Genomic DNA, 18,173 nt, shown 5'->3' with positions numbered 1-18,173 from the left:
TCATCATTATAATCAGATATACAGGAGTAGTTGGTGATGTACAGAAATTTTTTTTCTGGTAGCCAAAGAAATCAAAATTGTCTTCGATTTTTTTTTCTATTTATTATAATTTTATTAATGACAATTTTCATTCACACAAGGGAAGTGATAGAAAGATGTTTGAGCGTGAGAAATTTTTCGGAATTATATTTACCGGTAAAAAAAACTTTCCCTTTATTATTGAATCATTCGATTGACGTAAATGACTTTTTATTCTTTTTTTCTGTATATAATTCTTTTGTCCTGTGAAATCAACAATTTTTTATGAAATAGAAAAAAATTTCATCAAAGAAATTACAAGTAAGGGAATTACAATGCATTAAGAAAAATAATAATAATAATTTGATATAATGTGCCAGAAACGATGCCAGATTATCGCCGTTCCATGATGCTGAAAAAAAGTATCTGTGAAACTTTAAAATTCCCATCGTTCGATTTATTTTAATATGTTTTCATTCAATTTTTTTGAAAAAATGAAATGAAATCTTCATGCTTTTCATCATCATGTTGATGATGATGATGGCCATCATCGAAATCATGATGAAAATGATAATTCTCTTTTATGTGAGGAATGGTATGTTTTTTTTGATGGACATCCTTTTTCGTCAAATGCCGTTTTGGTTCGATTAGTGTTGAAACTATTTTATTCATTGTTATCTAGGTCCTTTGAAATCACGATCTCTTCTCAGTAATTTTCATATCATTATTTTTTGTAGCCATTTTTTTTCCTTTCTTTCTTCTTTAATGATAACCACATTGAATTCACCCACCACACCACCATCACTGCCATCATCATCATCATCATTGAAATTTCAAAATATCATTATTGTAAAGAGTAGGCTAAAAAAAGGGTTTTTCAATTTTTTCGAAAATCCATTATTTATTTTTATTGAAAAAAATAATAATTCATCTTCATAATAATAATTATTGTGATGACCAGTTTTTATTATTATTATTATCATTTTGATTTTGTTCCAAAACCATTAATTATGATGATGATGATGGTAATAAATAGAAAGATCAACAAACATTGATAGGTAATTGTGGTCATGGACAACATTATATTTACTTTTTTTTCAATAATATCCTAAATTATAACAAAATTAACTATAGTAATTTTGACCATTAAGTTAGTTTGTGTATTTATATAGAGATACTATCAAACAAAATAGAATATATTAGTTTTGATTTTGATTTTCATTCAAGATAAAAATTGAAATGAGAGAAAAATAAGAAAAGTAAAAAGTGACAGATTTTTTTCTTTTTTTGGGTTTGTTCAGATTGAAATACACTTATTGAATTGTGTTTGTTTGTTTATTCACTGATATCTGGTTCTAACTTGTTAGTTTATTCTATTTAAATTATCTATCTGCAAAAAAGACAATCATATTTGACAAGAACGTGCAAATTGGTTTTTCTTGTTGTTTTTTTTTGTTTTGGAAAAATATTTATCCCACACACACTAAATATTTTTTCCGAAAATAATATTCTACCTTTTTTTTAAATTGAATTTTCATTTGTTTCGGATGGAAATAAACAGAAAAGAGAGAAAACATTGGAAAAAATTCAGATCGATCAATCAATTGACACCATTTTTCTTGTTTTGTTTTACTTTCTGATCATAATGTTGATTCGTCATTAATCATCAATCTGATTTGTCCATTATTTGATTGTCTTACATTAATCTGTCTGTTATTTTTATTATTGTCGCCGATAAATTTAATCTGATCAAATGATTGATACAATCTATTCAATAAAATCATCACATAAAAAACAATTTATTTTGTCATCATTATTTTAAAATTTTTAAAAAAGTTTAAATTCTGTCGTGTATGGATCATTAATGTGGATTCAGGTTCCATTAATTTACAAGGGGGAATGAAGGAGATGATGATGTTGACCGTATTTTTTTACGAGGAATGAGGGGAAAAAAACAACAAGAACGGATGTTCTAAATTTTCGCTCTCATTCAATGTTGGCAGATAATCGTTTGAATTTTTATTTTCATTCGAAATTTTTGATGGATTGCTTGATGTTTATCGTCATGGTTTTTGTTTTCTTTGGATCTATTTTTATGTTACGTTTTATTGTTGTTGTTGTCAATAATGATTTGAAAGAAAAAATTTTTCGGTATTGTCCATTATCTCAATGATGTATGTATGTATTTTTATGTGTAATATAGGTTGTATTCTTTATATTTATTTATTTTAACAATACAACAACAACAACATTATTACAATAATATTTGACCTCCTCAACATAACATCAAACAAATCCGATCTAATATATATTTGTAGTGATGATAATGATTATGATGGTCAAAAAATGATGGTGTAAAAGTGTCAAGTTTATGGATTTAGATCTAAAGAAACATTTAATCACTATTGTTATATAATGTTTATATTGTTATCTGGTTTAAAATATATTGACGGTGGAGAGAATAATTTGTCGAAACGAAAAAAAAATCCATATCGAAAGTTTTAAATGCCAAACAAAACAAAGATGATGATGGATTGAGAATATTTAGAAAGATGAAAAGAAAAGCAACAACAAGTGAGATTTTTGATCAACATTTTCACACAAACACAATCCGTTATTGTTTTAATATTTTCGTTTGTCTACTTTATGTTCTTTACCAATTTTTGTTTAGTTTTGATTATAATCAAATCGATTATATTCATTCTAAAATAGTAAATCTGATTTGAATATGTGAAGTTTGAAGAGTGAGAGTTTGAAAAAAATGATTATTTGATGCAAAAAATAAAAAATTACTGCACAGGAGGTATTGTAACAGGTGTGTGTGTTAATGTTTGTGCGTAGGTGAAATTGGGGGGAAAAAATCTTAACGCACCTTGAAATACCAATTTCAAATGAACCATATTGCTGCTGTTGGCATTTACACTCTTTACCTTGATCGGTTTGGATCTTTTTTTTCACTGAAAGTTTTTTTCATTTTTGAATGAAAAACCATTTTTTCATAACATGACCAACAGCAAGGACAATCATTTTGTTTTATTATTATTATTATTATTATTCGATTCAAACAAAAGTGTTGTGATAAATTTAGAGCATCTTCAACAACAATCATAATGATGTTGGAAATGGAATGGAATGGATCATCATCCCCCTCTTTTCCGAAATTTTAAAAATTGTTTTGGATAATAATGAAAACAATGGATTTGATTTTCTGAAAGTTTTCATTCTCAATGTTTTTCTTTTTGTTGTTACTGTTGTTTTTGTTGTTGTTGTTGTCTGGTTAGTTCTGGACTTTCGATGATAATACTTGAAAAAAATATAACAAATTTTTTTTTCTCAAAAAAAAGATCGATCAATAAAAGGAAAAATGACAAAAAAAGAAAACTGAATCGTTACTGTCTGTTTTTTTTTCAATGAGGAAAATGTGGCAGTCCATTCAACATCAATAACAATTACATACTGAATGATCATTGAAAACGCCAGACAATGGACAACGACAATAATAACAGCAACAATGATAATGATGATGAAAGTTAAGTAATTAGCCAATCGATGAATCGAATCGATCGATTAGTAACTTTTATTTTTTCATCCTTAAACTACATTGCTCTCAACACCATTTTATATTCTTTGACCATTATATAATAGTCATACTCCCTTTTTTTTTGAAAAGAAAGTTATTTTCATGGATCCATTTTTAGAATGAAAATACTACATATATACCATTCACATTGTTTTTTTCAAATCGATAAAATTTCTAAATCGGTGGTGGTAGTAGTGGGTGTGGACGGTGATTAAAGTTTTGCTTTTTTTCACTTCAATTTGACCATATCGTAATTGAATTAAATTGAATGGCTACTAAATTCATTCTATAATCGATTACTGTTGCGCAAATTGATTATTTTATTTTCATTTTTTTTGTTGAATTCAGTTTTTTTGTTAAGATTTTATTTTCAAAAGAAAAAAACAATCAGACAGATATACTTTTTAGGATTACAACTGAAAAAATGAAATTTATTCATTTATTTTCATTTGATGAAGACATCATTACGGATTCATAATGTCGTACCATCCATAAAGCATAGCTTAATGTTTGAAAATCATTAATGATTGTGTATAGATTTTTATATGTTATCGAAATGGATCGTCGTAGTTTAATGTAATAATCATTTGTTTCATAATAATATGGTATATGATAAAGACTACATATTTCAATCAATTTATCCTGTATCGATTGTAACATTTGCATTGAATCATAAACCATCAATGATACTTGATTGATAGCAAATTGTATTTTAAATCTTATATCATCATCTAGTTCAAAATGATCAGGATTTATTTCTTTAATATGTTCGCGTATATTTTTTGGAATTCCAGCCAAAAACACAAGAATCTGTTCAAGCATATCGGCATTTTCATCCAGATCAGATTCAGTTTGTTTTATCAATTGTGTGATTAATTCACAGATTTTACATTCTTCATCATTGATTGTATCGATTTTTTCTTTCAATAGCTTAGATTCTTCTTTTGGTAAATTTAATTCAAAATAATCGATAAGATTAGCAACAATTTTACTATAATCACATACACTTTGATTAATAAATCGTAATCGTTGTTTCTCCAATAATGGTTTTTGATGTTTTTTATCATCATTTTCAATATCATTTATATTATCGTTTACATTCGGTGGATTTTTTTGTGCGACAATCTCATTGAGTACGACACCAATCTGTTCCAAACCTTTGATAATGTCCATATTTCTTGTTTTTTGTTCGTTTGTTTTAATTATACAACACAATCAAGGAAGATTAACGATTACAAAAATTAGAATGTAATCAATAATTGATTGCATATTTTATATGAAAATCAAACAAAATTCTATAATTATATTAACATTTTTTTAATGCAATTAAACTATTACAAAGAAGTCAAAATAAAGTTGTTCGTTTTTTTCAATACAGGTTATTTTGCTGAACATTCATTTGATAAAAACGATAGTAAATAAAATGAATGAAACCGATATTTTTCATTGCATTTTTTCTGTATAATAATAATATAGTCAGATTGTCAGAATATAATATAATGATCACATTTTTTTTTGTTATAGTATTTGTAATAATAATTCTGTGTTTGATTCGATCCGATACGTATCTATCAAATTCGATGAATGTTTGTCCTCGATGGTTGTGATTATGAGATTGGAATCGGATATAGGATTACAGGTTACAGGAAACATAGAGACAGACAGACAGACACACATTTATCAATGAATGGATAGGAACGGTGATGCACCAACTAAAGACAGAAATATTATGATCAAGCTCACTATATTAGTTGAACTAGAAGCCATTGTTTGAACAAAACCTTTGTTGACCGTTTCCGGTTGAAATGATGATTCCACTTTTCTTCCATTTAATGGCTGAATTCTACGAAAATTATTAGCCATTTTTTCTCCAGTATGTTCATCAATTACGCCCAAGAATTTTTCAAACTAAAATTCCATTTTGAATTTGAAAATTTTAAAACGTTAAACGAATTTATGAATTATTTTTCTCTCTCGCTCTTTTTTTTTTTGTTTTCTACACAAACCTGTGAACGTCCAATTTCACTCGGTTGACTTAATACTAGCCATACAAGGCCTTCAGTACATGGTGGTGTTGTCAATGATCCATGATAACGATATAATTTTTCCAAATTTTCGGGCAATAAATTCTTTAAGGTAATTGTTTCACGCAAGAATTGACTTTGTTCGGGTGTTGATTCTTGTAATTTTTCAATCATATCGCCTATAACTTCAAATTCTGGATTCATTTTTTTGATCTAAAATTTTTTTAGAAATAAAAATCAATTTAAAATTTATATTTTTTCAGAAAATAATAATAATAATAATGAACATGGAAAAAAAATGGTAAATATCTTGTAATGGCTAATTTAAAAATCACAGCGAAGAAACTGAAACTGAAAAATAGAAAAGAAAAAATATAGAATAGAATGTATATCGAACCTCGAAAAATACACCCAACACTGAAACACTACCATCACGTGCTTCTAAAGCTTTGCTTAATGTTTCATGTTTAGCATGATTATAATGTACCAAATGCATCTATTTTAGTGGAAAAAATTAATTATTTATAATTTTATTTTTTATACCATAGAATAATCATCATTTGTATATATGAATACCTCAACAGGAAATGCACGTCCATTGATTTTATGTTCGGAACCAATATGTTTGGCCATTCCCCAATGGAAATGAAATTGTGCTAGACGAAATATTCCGTTATTTAATACGGTACCAGTAATTGCCGGTGCTGAATCAACATCACCCGTATAATCAAATTGTACTATTTATTTGAAGAAAGGGGGAGAGAGAAAAAACATTTTATTCTATAAAATTAATGATCAAATTTTGTTTTTGTAAGATTTTTCTTACTTGAATGTCCATTATTTGTTACTTTATAGCTAATAAGTGGTTGATCATAATTGATGAGATCCAATTTCAATGTATTATTATAGAAAACATCCTGTGTAATTAAATCGATTGGTGATTGACTACTTCCATCACATTGATTTTCACCATTTGCCCAATTTTGTTGTTCTAAAATGTATTTTTTCCAAAAATTAATCATCGTAATTTTTAACAATAAATTCTCAAGTGTTATTTATTTGTGTATCCGGACAATCGATTACATAGATTTGTTGATTTTTTTCATAGAAGTATTGATTAATTGAATGTAAAACACTTACCCTTATAACTCCAACCGGAACTTATCACTAATTGAAATATAAAAATAAAAGAAAATTAATATTAATCATTTTAACACTCAATTCATTTTGAATAGATATTTTTTTGATATTTATTTCCTATCTCTTTTTCTTTCTCTTTCTTGTTTTCATTATGCTTGATAGATCGATTCATTAATCATTTTGGTTGATAATTCTATGCTTATCTATTAATTCGAACTAGCTATTACATCTTCATCTTGATAAATCGATCAATTATAAACAATCGACAATAAAAAAGCGAAAACGTTTTTACGTCACCTAAAATAGTTGTAAAAAAATGTTACGAAATAACAATGATAGAGCATCACTCTTCATTTTTTTTTTTTTTTGACATTTCAATATATAAATCATAACCACACATTTGACCCTCGAGAAAATGTAATTTATTTTAAGAAAATGATACGATAATGAAAATATTGACCTTGACTGAATAAATCATCGAATTTTTTTATTCAGTTGCAGTTATTTTTTTGCAATATTGGTTTAGAATTATTCTACAATCCATCATTGATGCCAAATTTAGCCACAAAAAGAAAAAACAGAAGGCGAAAACGTCATACATTTCTTTTTTTTTGATGTTGTAAATATAGCGGAAAAATATTCATCCTCGACATTCATTATGAGGATAGAATTTATAAATGATAATCGGAAATTTTACACAATCCGATTTTCTAGACAACATCATCAACCGAAAAGAAAAAAACCGTTTTGATTCATTTAACTAACAGTTAGTTTGTCTGCTTTTTTTGTTGTCTGCTGCAGCCGAATATGACAATTATGTTAAAGATCAAGGAAAAAATGTGTATAAAATTCACTTTTTTTTGTCATTCATCAAAATAAAAATTTTCATTTCAAAGAGAGAACGCTGCATACATTTATCATTATCGATATAACAAAATATAAACATACCGGTTGAGATGTAATAACAGGATAATAATAATAATATGGATAAAAATTTTGCCATTTTCACTCTTTTCTTTCTCACTTTTTTTTTGTCCCACCAACAACACTATAGGTTATATGGTTGATTGAAAATTTTAAAATGAAAACAAACAAGTAAATCTATGCAAATGGAATCACAGCAATGTGGAAAACAAAAATTATATCAACAAATCAATATGGATAAAGATTAAACATCCAAAATGAAATGAAATTCAACTATGATATTATGGCAAAAAAAGAGTTGTTGTTATTGTTTTTAAAAAAAACTCTCCAAATCAATGTTGTAATGATGATCGTGATCATTCAAACAAAAACACAACAACAACAACAAAAATTGTTCAATAATGATCGAATTTTTTTTTCTTGGTTTAAATGTGATTAAATTAATCTGATTTTTTTCAAAATCCAGTGGCTACTATATTTTGGTAGTAAAAAAATCATTCGACAAACAATTACACAGTTGTTCCACATTAATCCACCCACCCACACACACACACACAAACAAACATATACATTGAATTTTCAATTATCCAATCGAAATCCAGTAAAACAAAATGATTAAACAAATAAACATGTAAAAATTTTTAAAGATAATTACAACAAATAACAATGATGATGACGATGTGGATAAAATTAACGATTGATTGTTTTATATTTATAATAATAATAATTATTATTATGATGATGTTGATCGTGATGATGAAAATATTTTGTTGGAAAAAAATTACATTCAATCAATAATACATAGATCGATTGAATAGATGAATTTTGAAGGGGAAAGGAAATGTTGGAAAAAAACACACAAAGATGAATGATGAAGAAAAAAAATGATTGGGAGAAACACTAACTATTGGCCTAAAAATGACAATGATGACAAATCCAAAAAAAACGATTTGTTTTGTCGACCAATAGAATTTTGCCGCCACTTTTTTTTTCTTGACGATCGATATTCAACACACCGGTACGGAGATGATGTTTTATAATATGAAAATGAAGATGATGATGATGATGATGGATGTTTTAGTAAAACACGAATGTTCAACTATTTTGATGTTATTCAACGTAATTTTTTTCTGGTACCAGAAATTTTCTTTTTTAAAAATATCTATCTCCATGTCTATGTCTGTCGATGTATGTATGTATGTGTGTTGATGTTCGTACGCTGCATATTGCTATGAAATCCTATCTACGGCAATGGATTGTATAGTTTACAACATCTACAATATTTTATAACATATAATCATCATCATCATCATCATCATCAAAGATTGTGTGTTAATCAGAATATAAAGACCCGAATTTTTCTTTTTCTTTCTTTCTCTATTATTTTTATCCGGTATGCGCCCGCGCCAAATTTTATCGTCTGTGATTGTGAACATTTTCTTTGAAAATATTTTTGTCAAACATCTTGAAGGATTCTTTTTTTTCATTATTATTGTTATTGTCCAAAGGGTATTTTCGGTTGTTGTTGTTGTTGTTGATCTGTCGATGGGCTGTAGCCATATTAATTTGATTAATCATTATCATTAGGAATTTGGATGCTGTTGATGATGATAATGATAATATATCAACTTACACTATTTATGAAACTCAATTTTTTTGAAAAAAAGAAGGGAAAAAAGATAGAGATAAAAATTGTCATGTCATTTAGAAAAAAGAGACAGATTGTGTGCCATTAATTTTAATCTGGATGTAGAAAACTAAAACTGAAGAGACTGAAAAACTTTCAATTTTTTTTGTCTATTATTGAAATCATAATAATCAGAAAAAATGTACGATAATAAAATCGGGGCCAAATCCAAAAAAAAAGACAAATCGCATTATCATCATGGTAAATTATTTAATTTCATATTTTTTCGGATCAATTTTTTTCTTCTTCGATCCACTACTGGAATTGCTTTCATAATCTTAGTTAATCAAAAAAATGATAAAATATCCACTTTTTAAACCATAAAAATTGCCCAATACATGAAACCTTATATTCAATTGCGAAATGTGAAAACACTTTTTTGGTGATAATCATTATGCGAATGATAATTATAACTTGGCCATATCAAAATGTAAATGAAAATTTCGTTTTTTCCTTTGGAATCGAAAAATTATCGAATTAAAAAATTCTACAATTTTAAGTAATATTTCGGGTTATAATAATGAAATTTGTTTCAATCACAAAAATGTTTACAACAACATTTTTTATTTTATTATCTATTGATCAAATGTAAACAATATTGTTGTCGTTTTCTAGTATCTATTTCTGGAGCAACGTGATGTAATGCTTATCAATCGAATTACTCCGTAACGATTGATTACTATTGTTTCTATCAAATCGAAACAATAATCAATAAAACAACCAAAACATCAAACACAAAAAAGTTTGCCTATAATTATAACCTTGATTAGACAAACATAAATAATTGGGAAAAAATACTAAAAATTATCGATTAATTAGATTTGATTTTTTTTCATTTGTACAATTATAATCAATTATTGCATTGACATGACACCGATGATGATGATGATGATGATGATGATGACGAATAAAACTATTGAACAATTTAGAAAATGAATCAATCAAACAATTTCGATAAATAAATAATTGTCACATGATGACCAGGAAAAAAACTTGTAACTTTTCAATATCCTCATAGCCTAGATTTTATTTATTTCAATATGACATTATCATCTTTGATTTCGGTCATCGAATCTATTGAAAATTATTGTCAAATTAACAAACATAGAGACAAACACAAATGACATGCATTAAAATGAACCGGAATAGATGAAATTTCAAATTTTCCTTTCCTTTTGTTTCATTCGATTTGTTTCGTTTCGTATACACAGGAAACAAGCAAATAACCAAGGAAACTTTTTGAAAATAATTAGTAATTTAACATAGAAAAATAATTGTTTATATTTCATATGGAATCACAATGAATTACTCTGGATTCATAGATTTTCTGGGTTAAAAATTCAATATTGAATGATCTTTATTAGTAAGAAATTTTAAATTCGAATAATTTCTTTTAATCGATATGCAGTGGCGGCATCTATCGATGATAAATATTCCCAAAGAAAAAAAAAGAATTGAATTTTATTTTATTGATTAAAACAATGTCTTCAACAATAAATACAACAATTAAAATGATAAAAGTATTTAGTTAATTTGAACTCCACAAGGTGGTTGCCAACCACCAAATTTTTTAGCAAATAATTCGGCTGCAGCCAATGTATAACGATCATTTAAACGTTTGGCTATAATTTGAAAACCAACAGGCATCTTTGATCGTTTGCCAATACCCATGGCAACCTGTGTAACAGGCATTTCCATTACATTAAATACGGAAGTGTAGCCACAGTTGTTTACACGTAAAAATGTTCCACTATGTTTTGGTGCTCGTTCTGGTAGACATGGCATAATCAAGATGCTACCATCCTCTATGAAATAACACAGAAAAATCAATACGATAAATTTTAAAAATGTTATTGATAAAATACCTAACATAGAATTCAATTGGTCGCGCAATTGTTTTCCCATTTCTATTATCTTTCGAAAAAAACGTTTATTCCGTGTTTCGGGAGAATGTACAGCATTTTCTAATATCACATTCATACAGGTAATTTTACGAAACTTCGAACGACCAAATAATCCTTTTATCAATTCGATCCCTGCATTCAATTGTCCACGTCGTTCAACAATTTCTTCTCCCAACGATGGTGCATCACAATCGCCTAATGTAGCTAAAAATATTAGGAAATTATATTTCATCAACGGTATTTGAGCATCGATGCAAATGAAGCCACAATCTTTTTCAAGAAAATTACGAGCACGTTGTAATGTTTCACGTACATCAGACGAAACGGGTGTTTTAAATGGATCGCCATCTTCATAGAGAAAATAGAATCGAGATTTTTTCAAATCAACTGGTCGATCTAAATCAAGTTGAGCTAATGCCTTTTCATCATCAGCAATAATCACTTTATATAATGGTTTTAAATCCGTTGCATAACGACACAATGGGCCATTGACTAGCAATTTTTCCCTCGATTTATGGCCACAATAGGGAAAATTTCCCTGGTTATTTGTCATATATGATGATGGCTTATGTCCGAATGTACCACAGAAAAATGGCGGTATTCGCAATGAACCACCGATATCTGAACCAACACCAATTATTGAACCAGCTGCTGCTTGTATGGCTGCTTCACCACCTGAACTTCCACCGGTAATTCGTGATAAATCATAAGGATTACGGGCACGACCATATACATGATTGTTCGTATCCCACCATAGCAAAAATTCAGGTACATTTGTCACACCTTTGGGAAAAAATTGCAAAAATTAAACATTTAAAAGTTGATAGCCTATTTTTTTACCTAAAACAATTGCACCAGCTTTGCGAACATTTTTCACGACCTGTGCATCCTCTTTGACGCGAAAATCTTTTCTTGAATATAGACCAGCAGTGTTGGGCATTCCTTTGACAGGGATGCATTCTTTGATCGTGATAGGCACACCAAGCAACGGTAATTGAAGTACATTATCTTCGATCAATGGGTCATTCAAAGCCATTTCAATACGACGATCATATTCTTTCGCTTCTCTAATAGCATCATTAAAACAATTTGCAACAACAGCATTGATCAATGGATTTACCAGTTTAATACGATCGATAAATACTCGAACAAGTGTTTCACATTTTAATTGACCAGTACGTGTTTTTTCCACCAATTCTGTTGCTGTGTGCAATAACAAAGGATGAGTTATGGGTGGAATTCGATTCCGTTGCGTCCAATGATATAAACCAGTTATTTCCATAAGGCTATCAAGAAAACATCGAATTATACGAATGTAAATAGCTATCATCATCGATATGATCCATACTATAGGGATGATTAAAAGTTTTAACTTTTACATAACTATGAAAATTTTATCAAAAATGTCCTATATTACATTTTTAGATTTATATTGTTTTCCCTAAAATAATTCATTTTAATCATCAATATCATTCGATGTAAATACTTACATATTGATTGGCCAAATGGTACATATATTTCGATAAATGATATTATCCATTCCATGTCGGGCTCAAAATTAAAATTTATGATCATTCTCTAGTATTCACACAATGATTGTATATCTATGTTTTCAGAAATGAGAATTACATCAATCTACTTGATCATAACAAATCAAAAGTTTTGAGTAAATGTACTATGAATAGTTAAAACATAATTATTTTTAAAAAAACAAACCATCCAATGTCGATTAGTTTCTCAATTCATGTATACATGCACTTGGCTATCAAGTTTTTTCCCTCCACTAAATAATAGTGTTTGAAATAAAGGGAAAAATGATCCGTTGAAATGAATGTTAGCTTTAGTTTAAACAAATAATTATGTACACAGTAACAGTTATCGTATAAATTCATTTAAAATGAAAATGATGAAGAGACAATTCACTAATCATTCTTTTATTTGACAAAATATCTTGATTTATCAATAATGTAGCCAGTCATCCGTTTTTTATCAGTTAAATATCCATTGTTTATATGAATAGAAAAAAATGTTTTGAAAAAATTCAATTGAAGTTTGTTTTGATTTAACACTTAAAATGCTCCGTAATTTATTCGAATATACGAGAGAATGTTGGGATCACACAAAGTGTTAACCAATTAGTTTATAAAATGAGTCATTCATCATGTAAGGTACATTTAAACGTTTTGCTTTGAGTAAATTAATCAGAAAACATTAATGATGATTTGATTAAATCAATAAAAAACACGACAAATAATTTTCATTGATAATCTGCCGAAACGTTCAAATCCGTTGCACAATTTTTGGCAGGCATTTTGTACCCAATAGGTATATTAAACCAATTTAATGGTTTGAATAATTTTTTTTGCACTGTTTTCAAAAAACTCCATCAACATCACGATGATAATGGTAGAAAAAGAATTCAATTAACAACAAAACATTGAAAACTAAAATTTTTTTTACATTACTTCAATTTATCAATTTCACAGTACAAAATATCAGTAATTTGAAATGATTGAATCATAATAAATCTAAAAAGATGAATGATGATCTGAAATAGACAATGATTGCTGGCCATCTTGTTGGTTGTCGTAAAAGATTTGGCTGTATGAAAATCTGATCCATTAGAAATTTTTTCATTGTAGATAGATAACAAAGACAATAAATCAATAGAATTTGTACAAATAATTCGATGACAAATGCAAATTCTTCGGTGAATGATGTGATTGTCGTAATAATTTCTTGATTAGAATTCACTTCATCGTTGTCATCATTATTATGATCGATGTATTCAGAAATTTCTACAAATTGTTGTTCTACGTTATCCGTCATTATAATCTTATTATCAACATATATTCGTGGTCCAAAAAAAGATCATTGTCGTATGGTTGTTTGTTTTTTAATGACGAATAACGAATGAATAAATCAACAATTTGAAAGAAAGAAAGATTTATTCGAATAAAATTTGGCGAAAACTAAATATCTTTTTACATTGACATTGACTATTGCCGGTTTCTGATTGATTGGTTGGTTGATTTTACTATTCATTTCATTTCAACAAAAGACAATTTTGGAAATTAAAAAGGAAATGAATTTGCTTATCCTTTGTTGTTTTTAAGAAAACTACGGAAAAAACGAAACAAAAACTAATGAATGAAATAGAAATCATTGAAAGCTTTTTATACTTATAATAATGACAACCATGTGTGAATTACTTATGTTGTAATAGATTTTTTTCCTGTTCCAGGAATGACAGGTAAATTTGAAAGCTAACATTCACACTGAAATTCAAATTTCAAAGTTTAATAAATTAAAAGCAATTTTATGAAGAATTTTTTTTAGTTTTTGGGCAGAAAACAAAATTAAATACTCTTGACAATGTGCTTTTGCAAATCAATCATGCAACACTTGTCATCATCATCAATATATAGAATTCAAAACAAGACAGACAAAAAATTAAGAAATTTAGAATGTGATAAATTTTCCAAACCTGAATTATTAGTAAAAAAAATAATGTGCAACAGGTTGAATGTTGAAACAAAAATCTTATACCGATCAAGTACGCTGTTTGATCTTGGATAAACATCAATAATCGAATAGTAAATCTTTGAAATTATCTTTTTTGGTGAATAAACGACATTCTTAAATTGCACGTACGCATCATTTGTAGTTTACAGTGAACGATCACACTAAATTGATTTACTGATAAAAAAAAATATTTCCTCTGAATGAATTTCAATTTCGACCCTGAACTACTATTTATTTCATTTTTTCCAAATTTAAATTTCACAAAAAATTGACCATGATCATTATCATTAATAATTTAATTTAACTAAAATGGTACTAATTATTTTCAAAATAATGATCGAAATGGACAGGAAATTATCGTTTTTTTTCAAAAAATGAGGCCAAACTGGAATGGTTTTTCCCAATTATTTAATTAAATATATGATGTTCATTTGGTTTTTTTTCGAAGTTGAAATGTGTTCCATTTGAATATTGGTCATTATAATTAGATTGCCACCATCATCATAATGATAATTATTCAAAATCTACATCGTTGTTATTGTCATCGATTGATATAAAAACCTATTTTCCTTAGGTTCAAACGATTTTATCGTGTTATATTTTTTAAACGTTGATCCAATTTTTTTTCGAGGACATTTTTCTAAAAAATGAATTCGATAGTCTACTTACTATTATTACTAATCATTAATGATAAATGGACAATTTTTGTTTATTCTACTCCAGTATATTATGATGATTGTGGTATGGAATTGATTAACTTATTTTCTACATTTATTTGTTTTATTTCTTTTCAATTAAAATAAAGGTAATGGTGAAATCAAAAGTATTGATATTGAACCATGTCATTCGTTGCCATGTCATTTTGAAAAAGGTGAACGTGCCAATGTTACCATTATTTTTCAACCAAAACAAAAATCCAATTATCTTAGGGTACATAGTACATTGCGTACAGGTGGCCTATTTGATTATCAGATAAAAGTTACGGATGAAGATCCTGAAGTTTGTCAATCATCTAATTCAAATCGTAAAAATTGGGGAAAAATTAAATGTCCTGTATTGCCCGGAAACACGTATACGTTTAAAGTAAGCCGAATTTTTCCCGCATCGACCACTTGGAATGTGAGTAAATTTTGGAAAAGTCAATCCAATATCAAATATAAATCATCCGTAATATTATAGATGTTTCGATATTCAAAAATTCAATTACTGAATGAATATGGTGAAATAGTCGTTTGTTGTGATTGGCATCTGGAATTCAATAGGGCAAGCAACGATTATAAAATGCTTTATGTACAGAATGCTAATAATTCGTCATTATCATTTTGATAGTTATTAGTTTTTTTTCGGAAAACAAATTAATTTAAATATTTTTTTGTCTGTCGGTTTTTTTGTTTTTTTTTTGTCTTGAAAAAACATTTAAATGATGAGTGATAATTCGTGATTCGTGTAACTGAACAAGTAACACAATAATTAATAAGATAACCAAAAACAAACAAATAAAATTTGTGAAGAAAATAAAATCACAGCATATTTTGTCTGAGGTGGATATGAAATGAGAAAATTTTTAACTAAAAGATAAAAAAAAATAAAGACTCGATTAATTGTGTTAAGTTATAAATTATTGAAAAAACGAAATAAATTTTTATAGAATAACAAAAACAAATAATTAGATGACCAGCTTTCATCACCAACGAACGGAATCACGAAATTCATCATGTAAACTAAGTCGTTTTAAAGTTTCATAACCTGCAGCAATAAATGTTGAACTAAGCCCACTATGGACAAGACGAGCTGATAAACCTTTGGTGAATATTCGATATCGTTCTTCGGACCATAATAGTTGAGCTGCGTTTACTATCGATTGTAATCGTCGAACTTGAATGTTTGCTCGTAGAACATCCAACGGATTTGTTAATGCTATTATGAATGAAAATATTTTTATTGTATTTCAGGTTTGTTTTTTACAGAATTATGCTTACCAGCGACAGTCATTCCCGAAAGACTACCAGCGGTACAATGTATTATCATATGTGGCGTATTATTTGGAAGCTGAGTGACTAAGCATTCCGAATAAACAGGATAAAACATCCACCATAGGCCACTAGTTGGTACATAGGTAGCGACCGAAGATAGATAACCTCGATAATAAGCCTATTAAAAAAGTGGTTATAATTTGATTATAAAGGATCACCAACAATTTGAAATTACCCTTAATCCTCCATCACAGCGATACAATTCTTTGACTACGGTTTTGGCCAATCCATTATTTTTTACAATTTCTGGATCAATGTTTAAATGATACGATGATTTCGTTGATGATGTGGATGAAATTTTGGTCCGTTTAGATTTATTCCAAAGCATTAAATGTTGAGAAATGACATCGAATGGACCTATGAATAATTTCATTCAATTAACTTAATTCAAAAAAAAAAATCGATATAAACTAAGACATACAAATAATTGTTTGACTGACTAGAGATCCAAGACCTCCGGCAATAAGGCCTCGTATTCGATTATCATTGATATCGTTTTTGGAAAGTATATGTCGCGCTTTTTCATAGGTCAATATATAGCCGAAACCTAAATACAAAAGGTAACGTTAATTCGATTTCAATATGAATGATTCGAAAACATTCATTACCTGAAACGACTTGCATTGTATTTACCCAGAATCCTTTGTACAAAGCAGAAAAGCCTTCAGTACGGACAATATGACGAAATGCATCGGCTGTACCTCGATACACTTCTTGGCCAGATTTTTGAAGCTTTTTAATAAAACAATTATTATCATTATTTAGTGATTAAATTAGTGATACGATATTTGATACCTGAAGACGAGTTTTAATCACTGTTAATGGATACAGAAAAAATCGTAGCGAAATAGAATGAACAACACTTAGACCAAAAAATCTTGTTTTATTCATCATATCCCATTCGATTGTTAATAATGGGAGTCCAGTGGATTCCATTTCGTCCATTCTTTGTTTTTGGTAGATCAATAAATGTATGGCAAGCAAATAAAATATTCGCACTCTAATATTTGTTGTGCTTGCTATCGTTCGTTCTGGTGTTGAACCAAGATTCAATTCAATTACTGTTTGATTTTGAAAACAATGTTTGGAAATTTAAAAAAAAACTTGAATTTTTTAGAAAATCATGTTTACGTTTTTTTCGTTGTTTCGAAATTCAGCTGCAAAACTCTGGACTATTGATTCTCATGATTGGCTGCTGAATTATAATGACACGATTCTTTATGAAACGATCGAATGGTTCATCATTGCTCATTGAGGAATTTCGGATTGTGAAACGAAAAAATTTCAGACCAAATTATTTTTGGTTAAACACTCAGCAATAAATTGGTCACTTTTGGA

General features: G+C 28.1%; 5 protein-coding genes across 7 annotated transcripts; 1 reads left to right on the top strand and 4 right to left on the bottom strand.

Moving 5' to 3' along the window:
* Nucleotides 1-1,242: 1,242 nt before the first annotated feature.
* LOC113798499 (uncharacterized) lies at nt 1,243-4,899 on the bottom strand. The gene has a single exon (XM_075824514.1). It carries the CDS (start codon nt 4,769-4,771, stop codon nt 4,034-4,036), a length of 738 nt encoding a protein of 245 aa, XP_075680629.1. The 5' UTR covers nt 4,772-4,899; the 3' UTR covers nt 1,243-4,033.
* Nucleotides 4,900-8,300, bottom strand: LOC113798484 (carbonic anhydrase 2-like). Of its 2 annotated transcripts, XM_027349045.2 has the most exons (8): nt 7,711-8,300; nt 6,763-6,789; nt 6,449-6,613; nt 6,199-6,359; nt 6,020-6,118; nt 5,605-5,835; nt 5,380-5,506; nt 4,900-5,310 (listed from the first exon to the last, which is right to left on the bottom strand). In XM_027349045.2, the coding sequence occupies exons 1-8, from the start codon at nt 7,763-7,765 to the stop codon at nt 5,279-5,281; spliced, it is 897 nt and encodes a 298-aa protein (XP_027204846.2). In that variant the 5' UTR covers nt 7,766-8,300; the 3' UTR covers nt 4,900-5,278. The 2 variants fall into 2 exon arrangements, with proteins under 2 accessions (XP_027204846.2, XP_027204838.2); XM_027349037.2 differs by having other exon boundaries at nt 4,900-5,506.
* A 2,523-nt stretch (nt 8,301-10,823) lies between these two features.
* Nucleotides 10,824-13,351, bottom strand: LOC113792281 (fatty-acid amide hydrolase 2-B). Of its 2 annotated transcripts, none has more exons than XM_075824476.1 (5): nt 12,994-13,351; nt 12,768-12,912; nt 12,118-12,624; nt 11,239-12,060; nt 10,824-11,178 (listed from the first exon to the last, which is right to left on the bottom strand). In XM_075824476.1, exons 2-5 carry the CDS (start codon nt 12,850-12,852, stop codon nt 10,898-10,900), a joined length of 1,695 nt encoding a protein of 564 aa, XP_075680591.1. In that variant the 5' UTR covers nt 12,853-12,912; nt 12,994-13,351; the 3' UTR covers nt 10,824-10,897. The 2 variants fall into 2 exon arrangements, with proteins under 2 accessions (XP_075680591.1, XP_027198001.2); XM_027342200.2 differs by having other exon boundaries at nt 12,768-12,881.
* Nucleotides 13,352-15,387: 2,036 nt separating this feature from the next.
* Nucleotides 15,388-16,365, top strand: LOC113792313 (mite group 2 allergen-like Ixo r 2). Its single transcript, XM_027342229.2, has 3 exons — nt 15,388-15,543; nt 15,608-15,921; nt 15,982-16,365. Exons 1-3 carry the CDS (start codon nt 15,450-15,452, stop codon nt 16,126-16,128), a joined length of 555 nt encoding a protein of 184 aa, XP_027198030.2. The 5' UTR covers nt 15,388-15,449; the 3' UTR covers nt 16,129-16,365.
* A 34-nt stretch (nt 16,366-16,399) lies between these two features.
* On the bottom strand, nt 16,400-18,143 carry LOC113792302 (solute carrier family 25 member 44). Its single transcript, XM_027342219.2, has 7 exons — nt 17,967-18,143; nt 17,631-17,896; nt 17,444-17,567; nt 17,257-17,382; nt 17,011-17,192; nt 16,782-16,953; nt 16,400-16,719 (listed from the first exon to the last, which is right to left on the bottom strand). The coding sequence occupies exons 2-7, from the start codon at nt 17,778-17,780 to the stop codon at nt 16,487-16,489; spliced, it is 987 nt and encodes a 328-aa protein (XP_027198020.2). The 5' UTR covers nt 17,781-17,896; nt 17,967-18,143; the 3' UTR covers nt 16,400-16,486.
* Nucleotides 18,144-18,173: the final 30 nt, after the last annotated feature.

This window comes from Dermatophagoides pteronyssinus, unplaced genomic scaffold (genome assembly GCF_027571235.1).
Source record: "Dermatophagoides pteronyssinus isolate colony J.1.1.1.1 unplaced genomic scaffold, Derpt_VIB-CSIC_2022.12 sq0002, whole genome shotgun sequence".
Lineage (NCBI taxonomy): Eukaryota > Metazoa > Arthropoda > Arachnida > Sarcoptiformes > Pyroglyphidae > Dermatophagoides > Dermatophagoides pteronyssinus.
The sequence above is the reverse complement of the archived record's forward strand: the minus strand, read 5'-3'. Positions and strand labels throughout refer to the sequence as shown.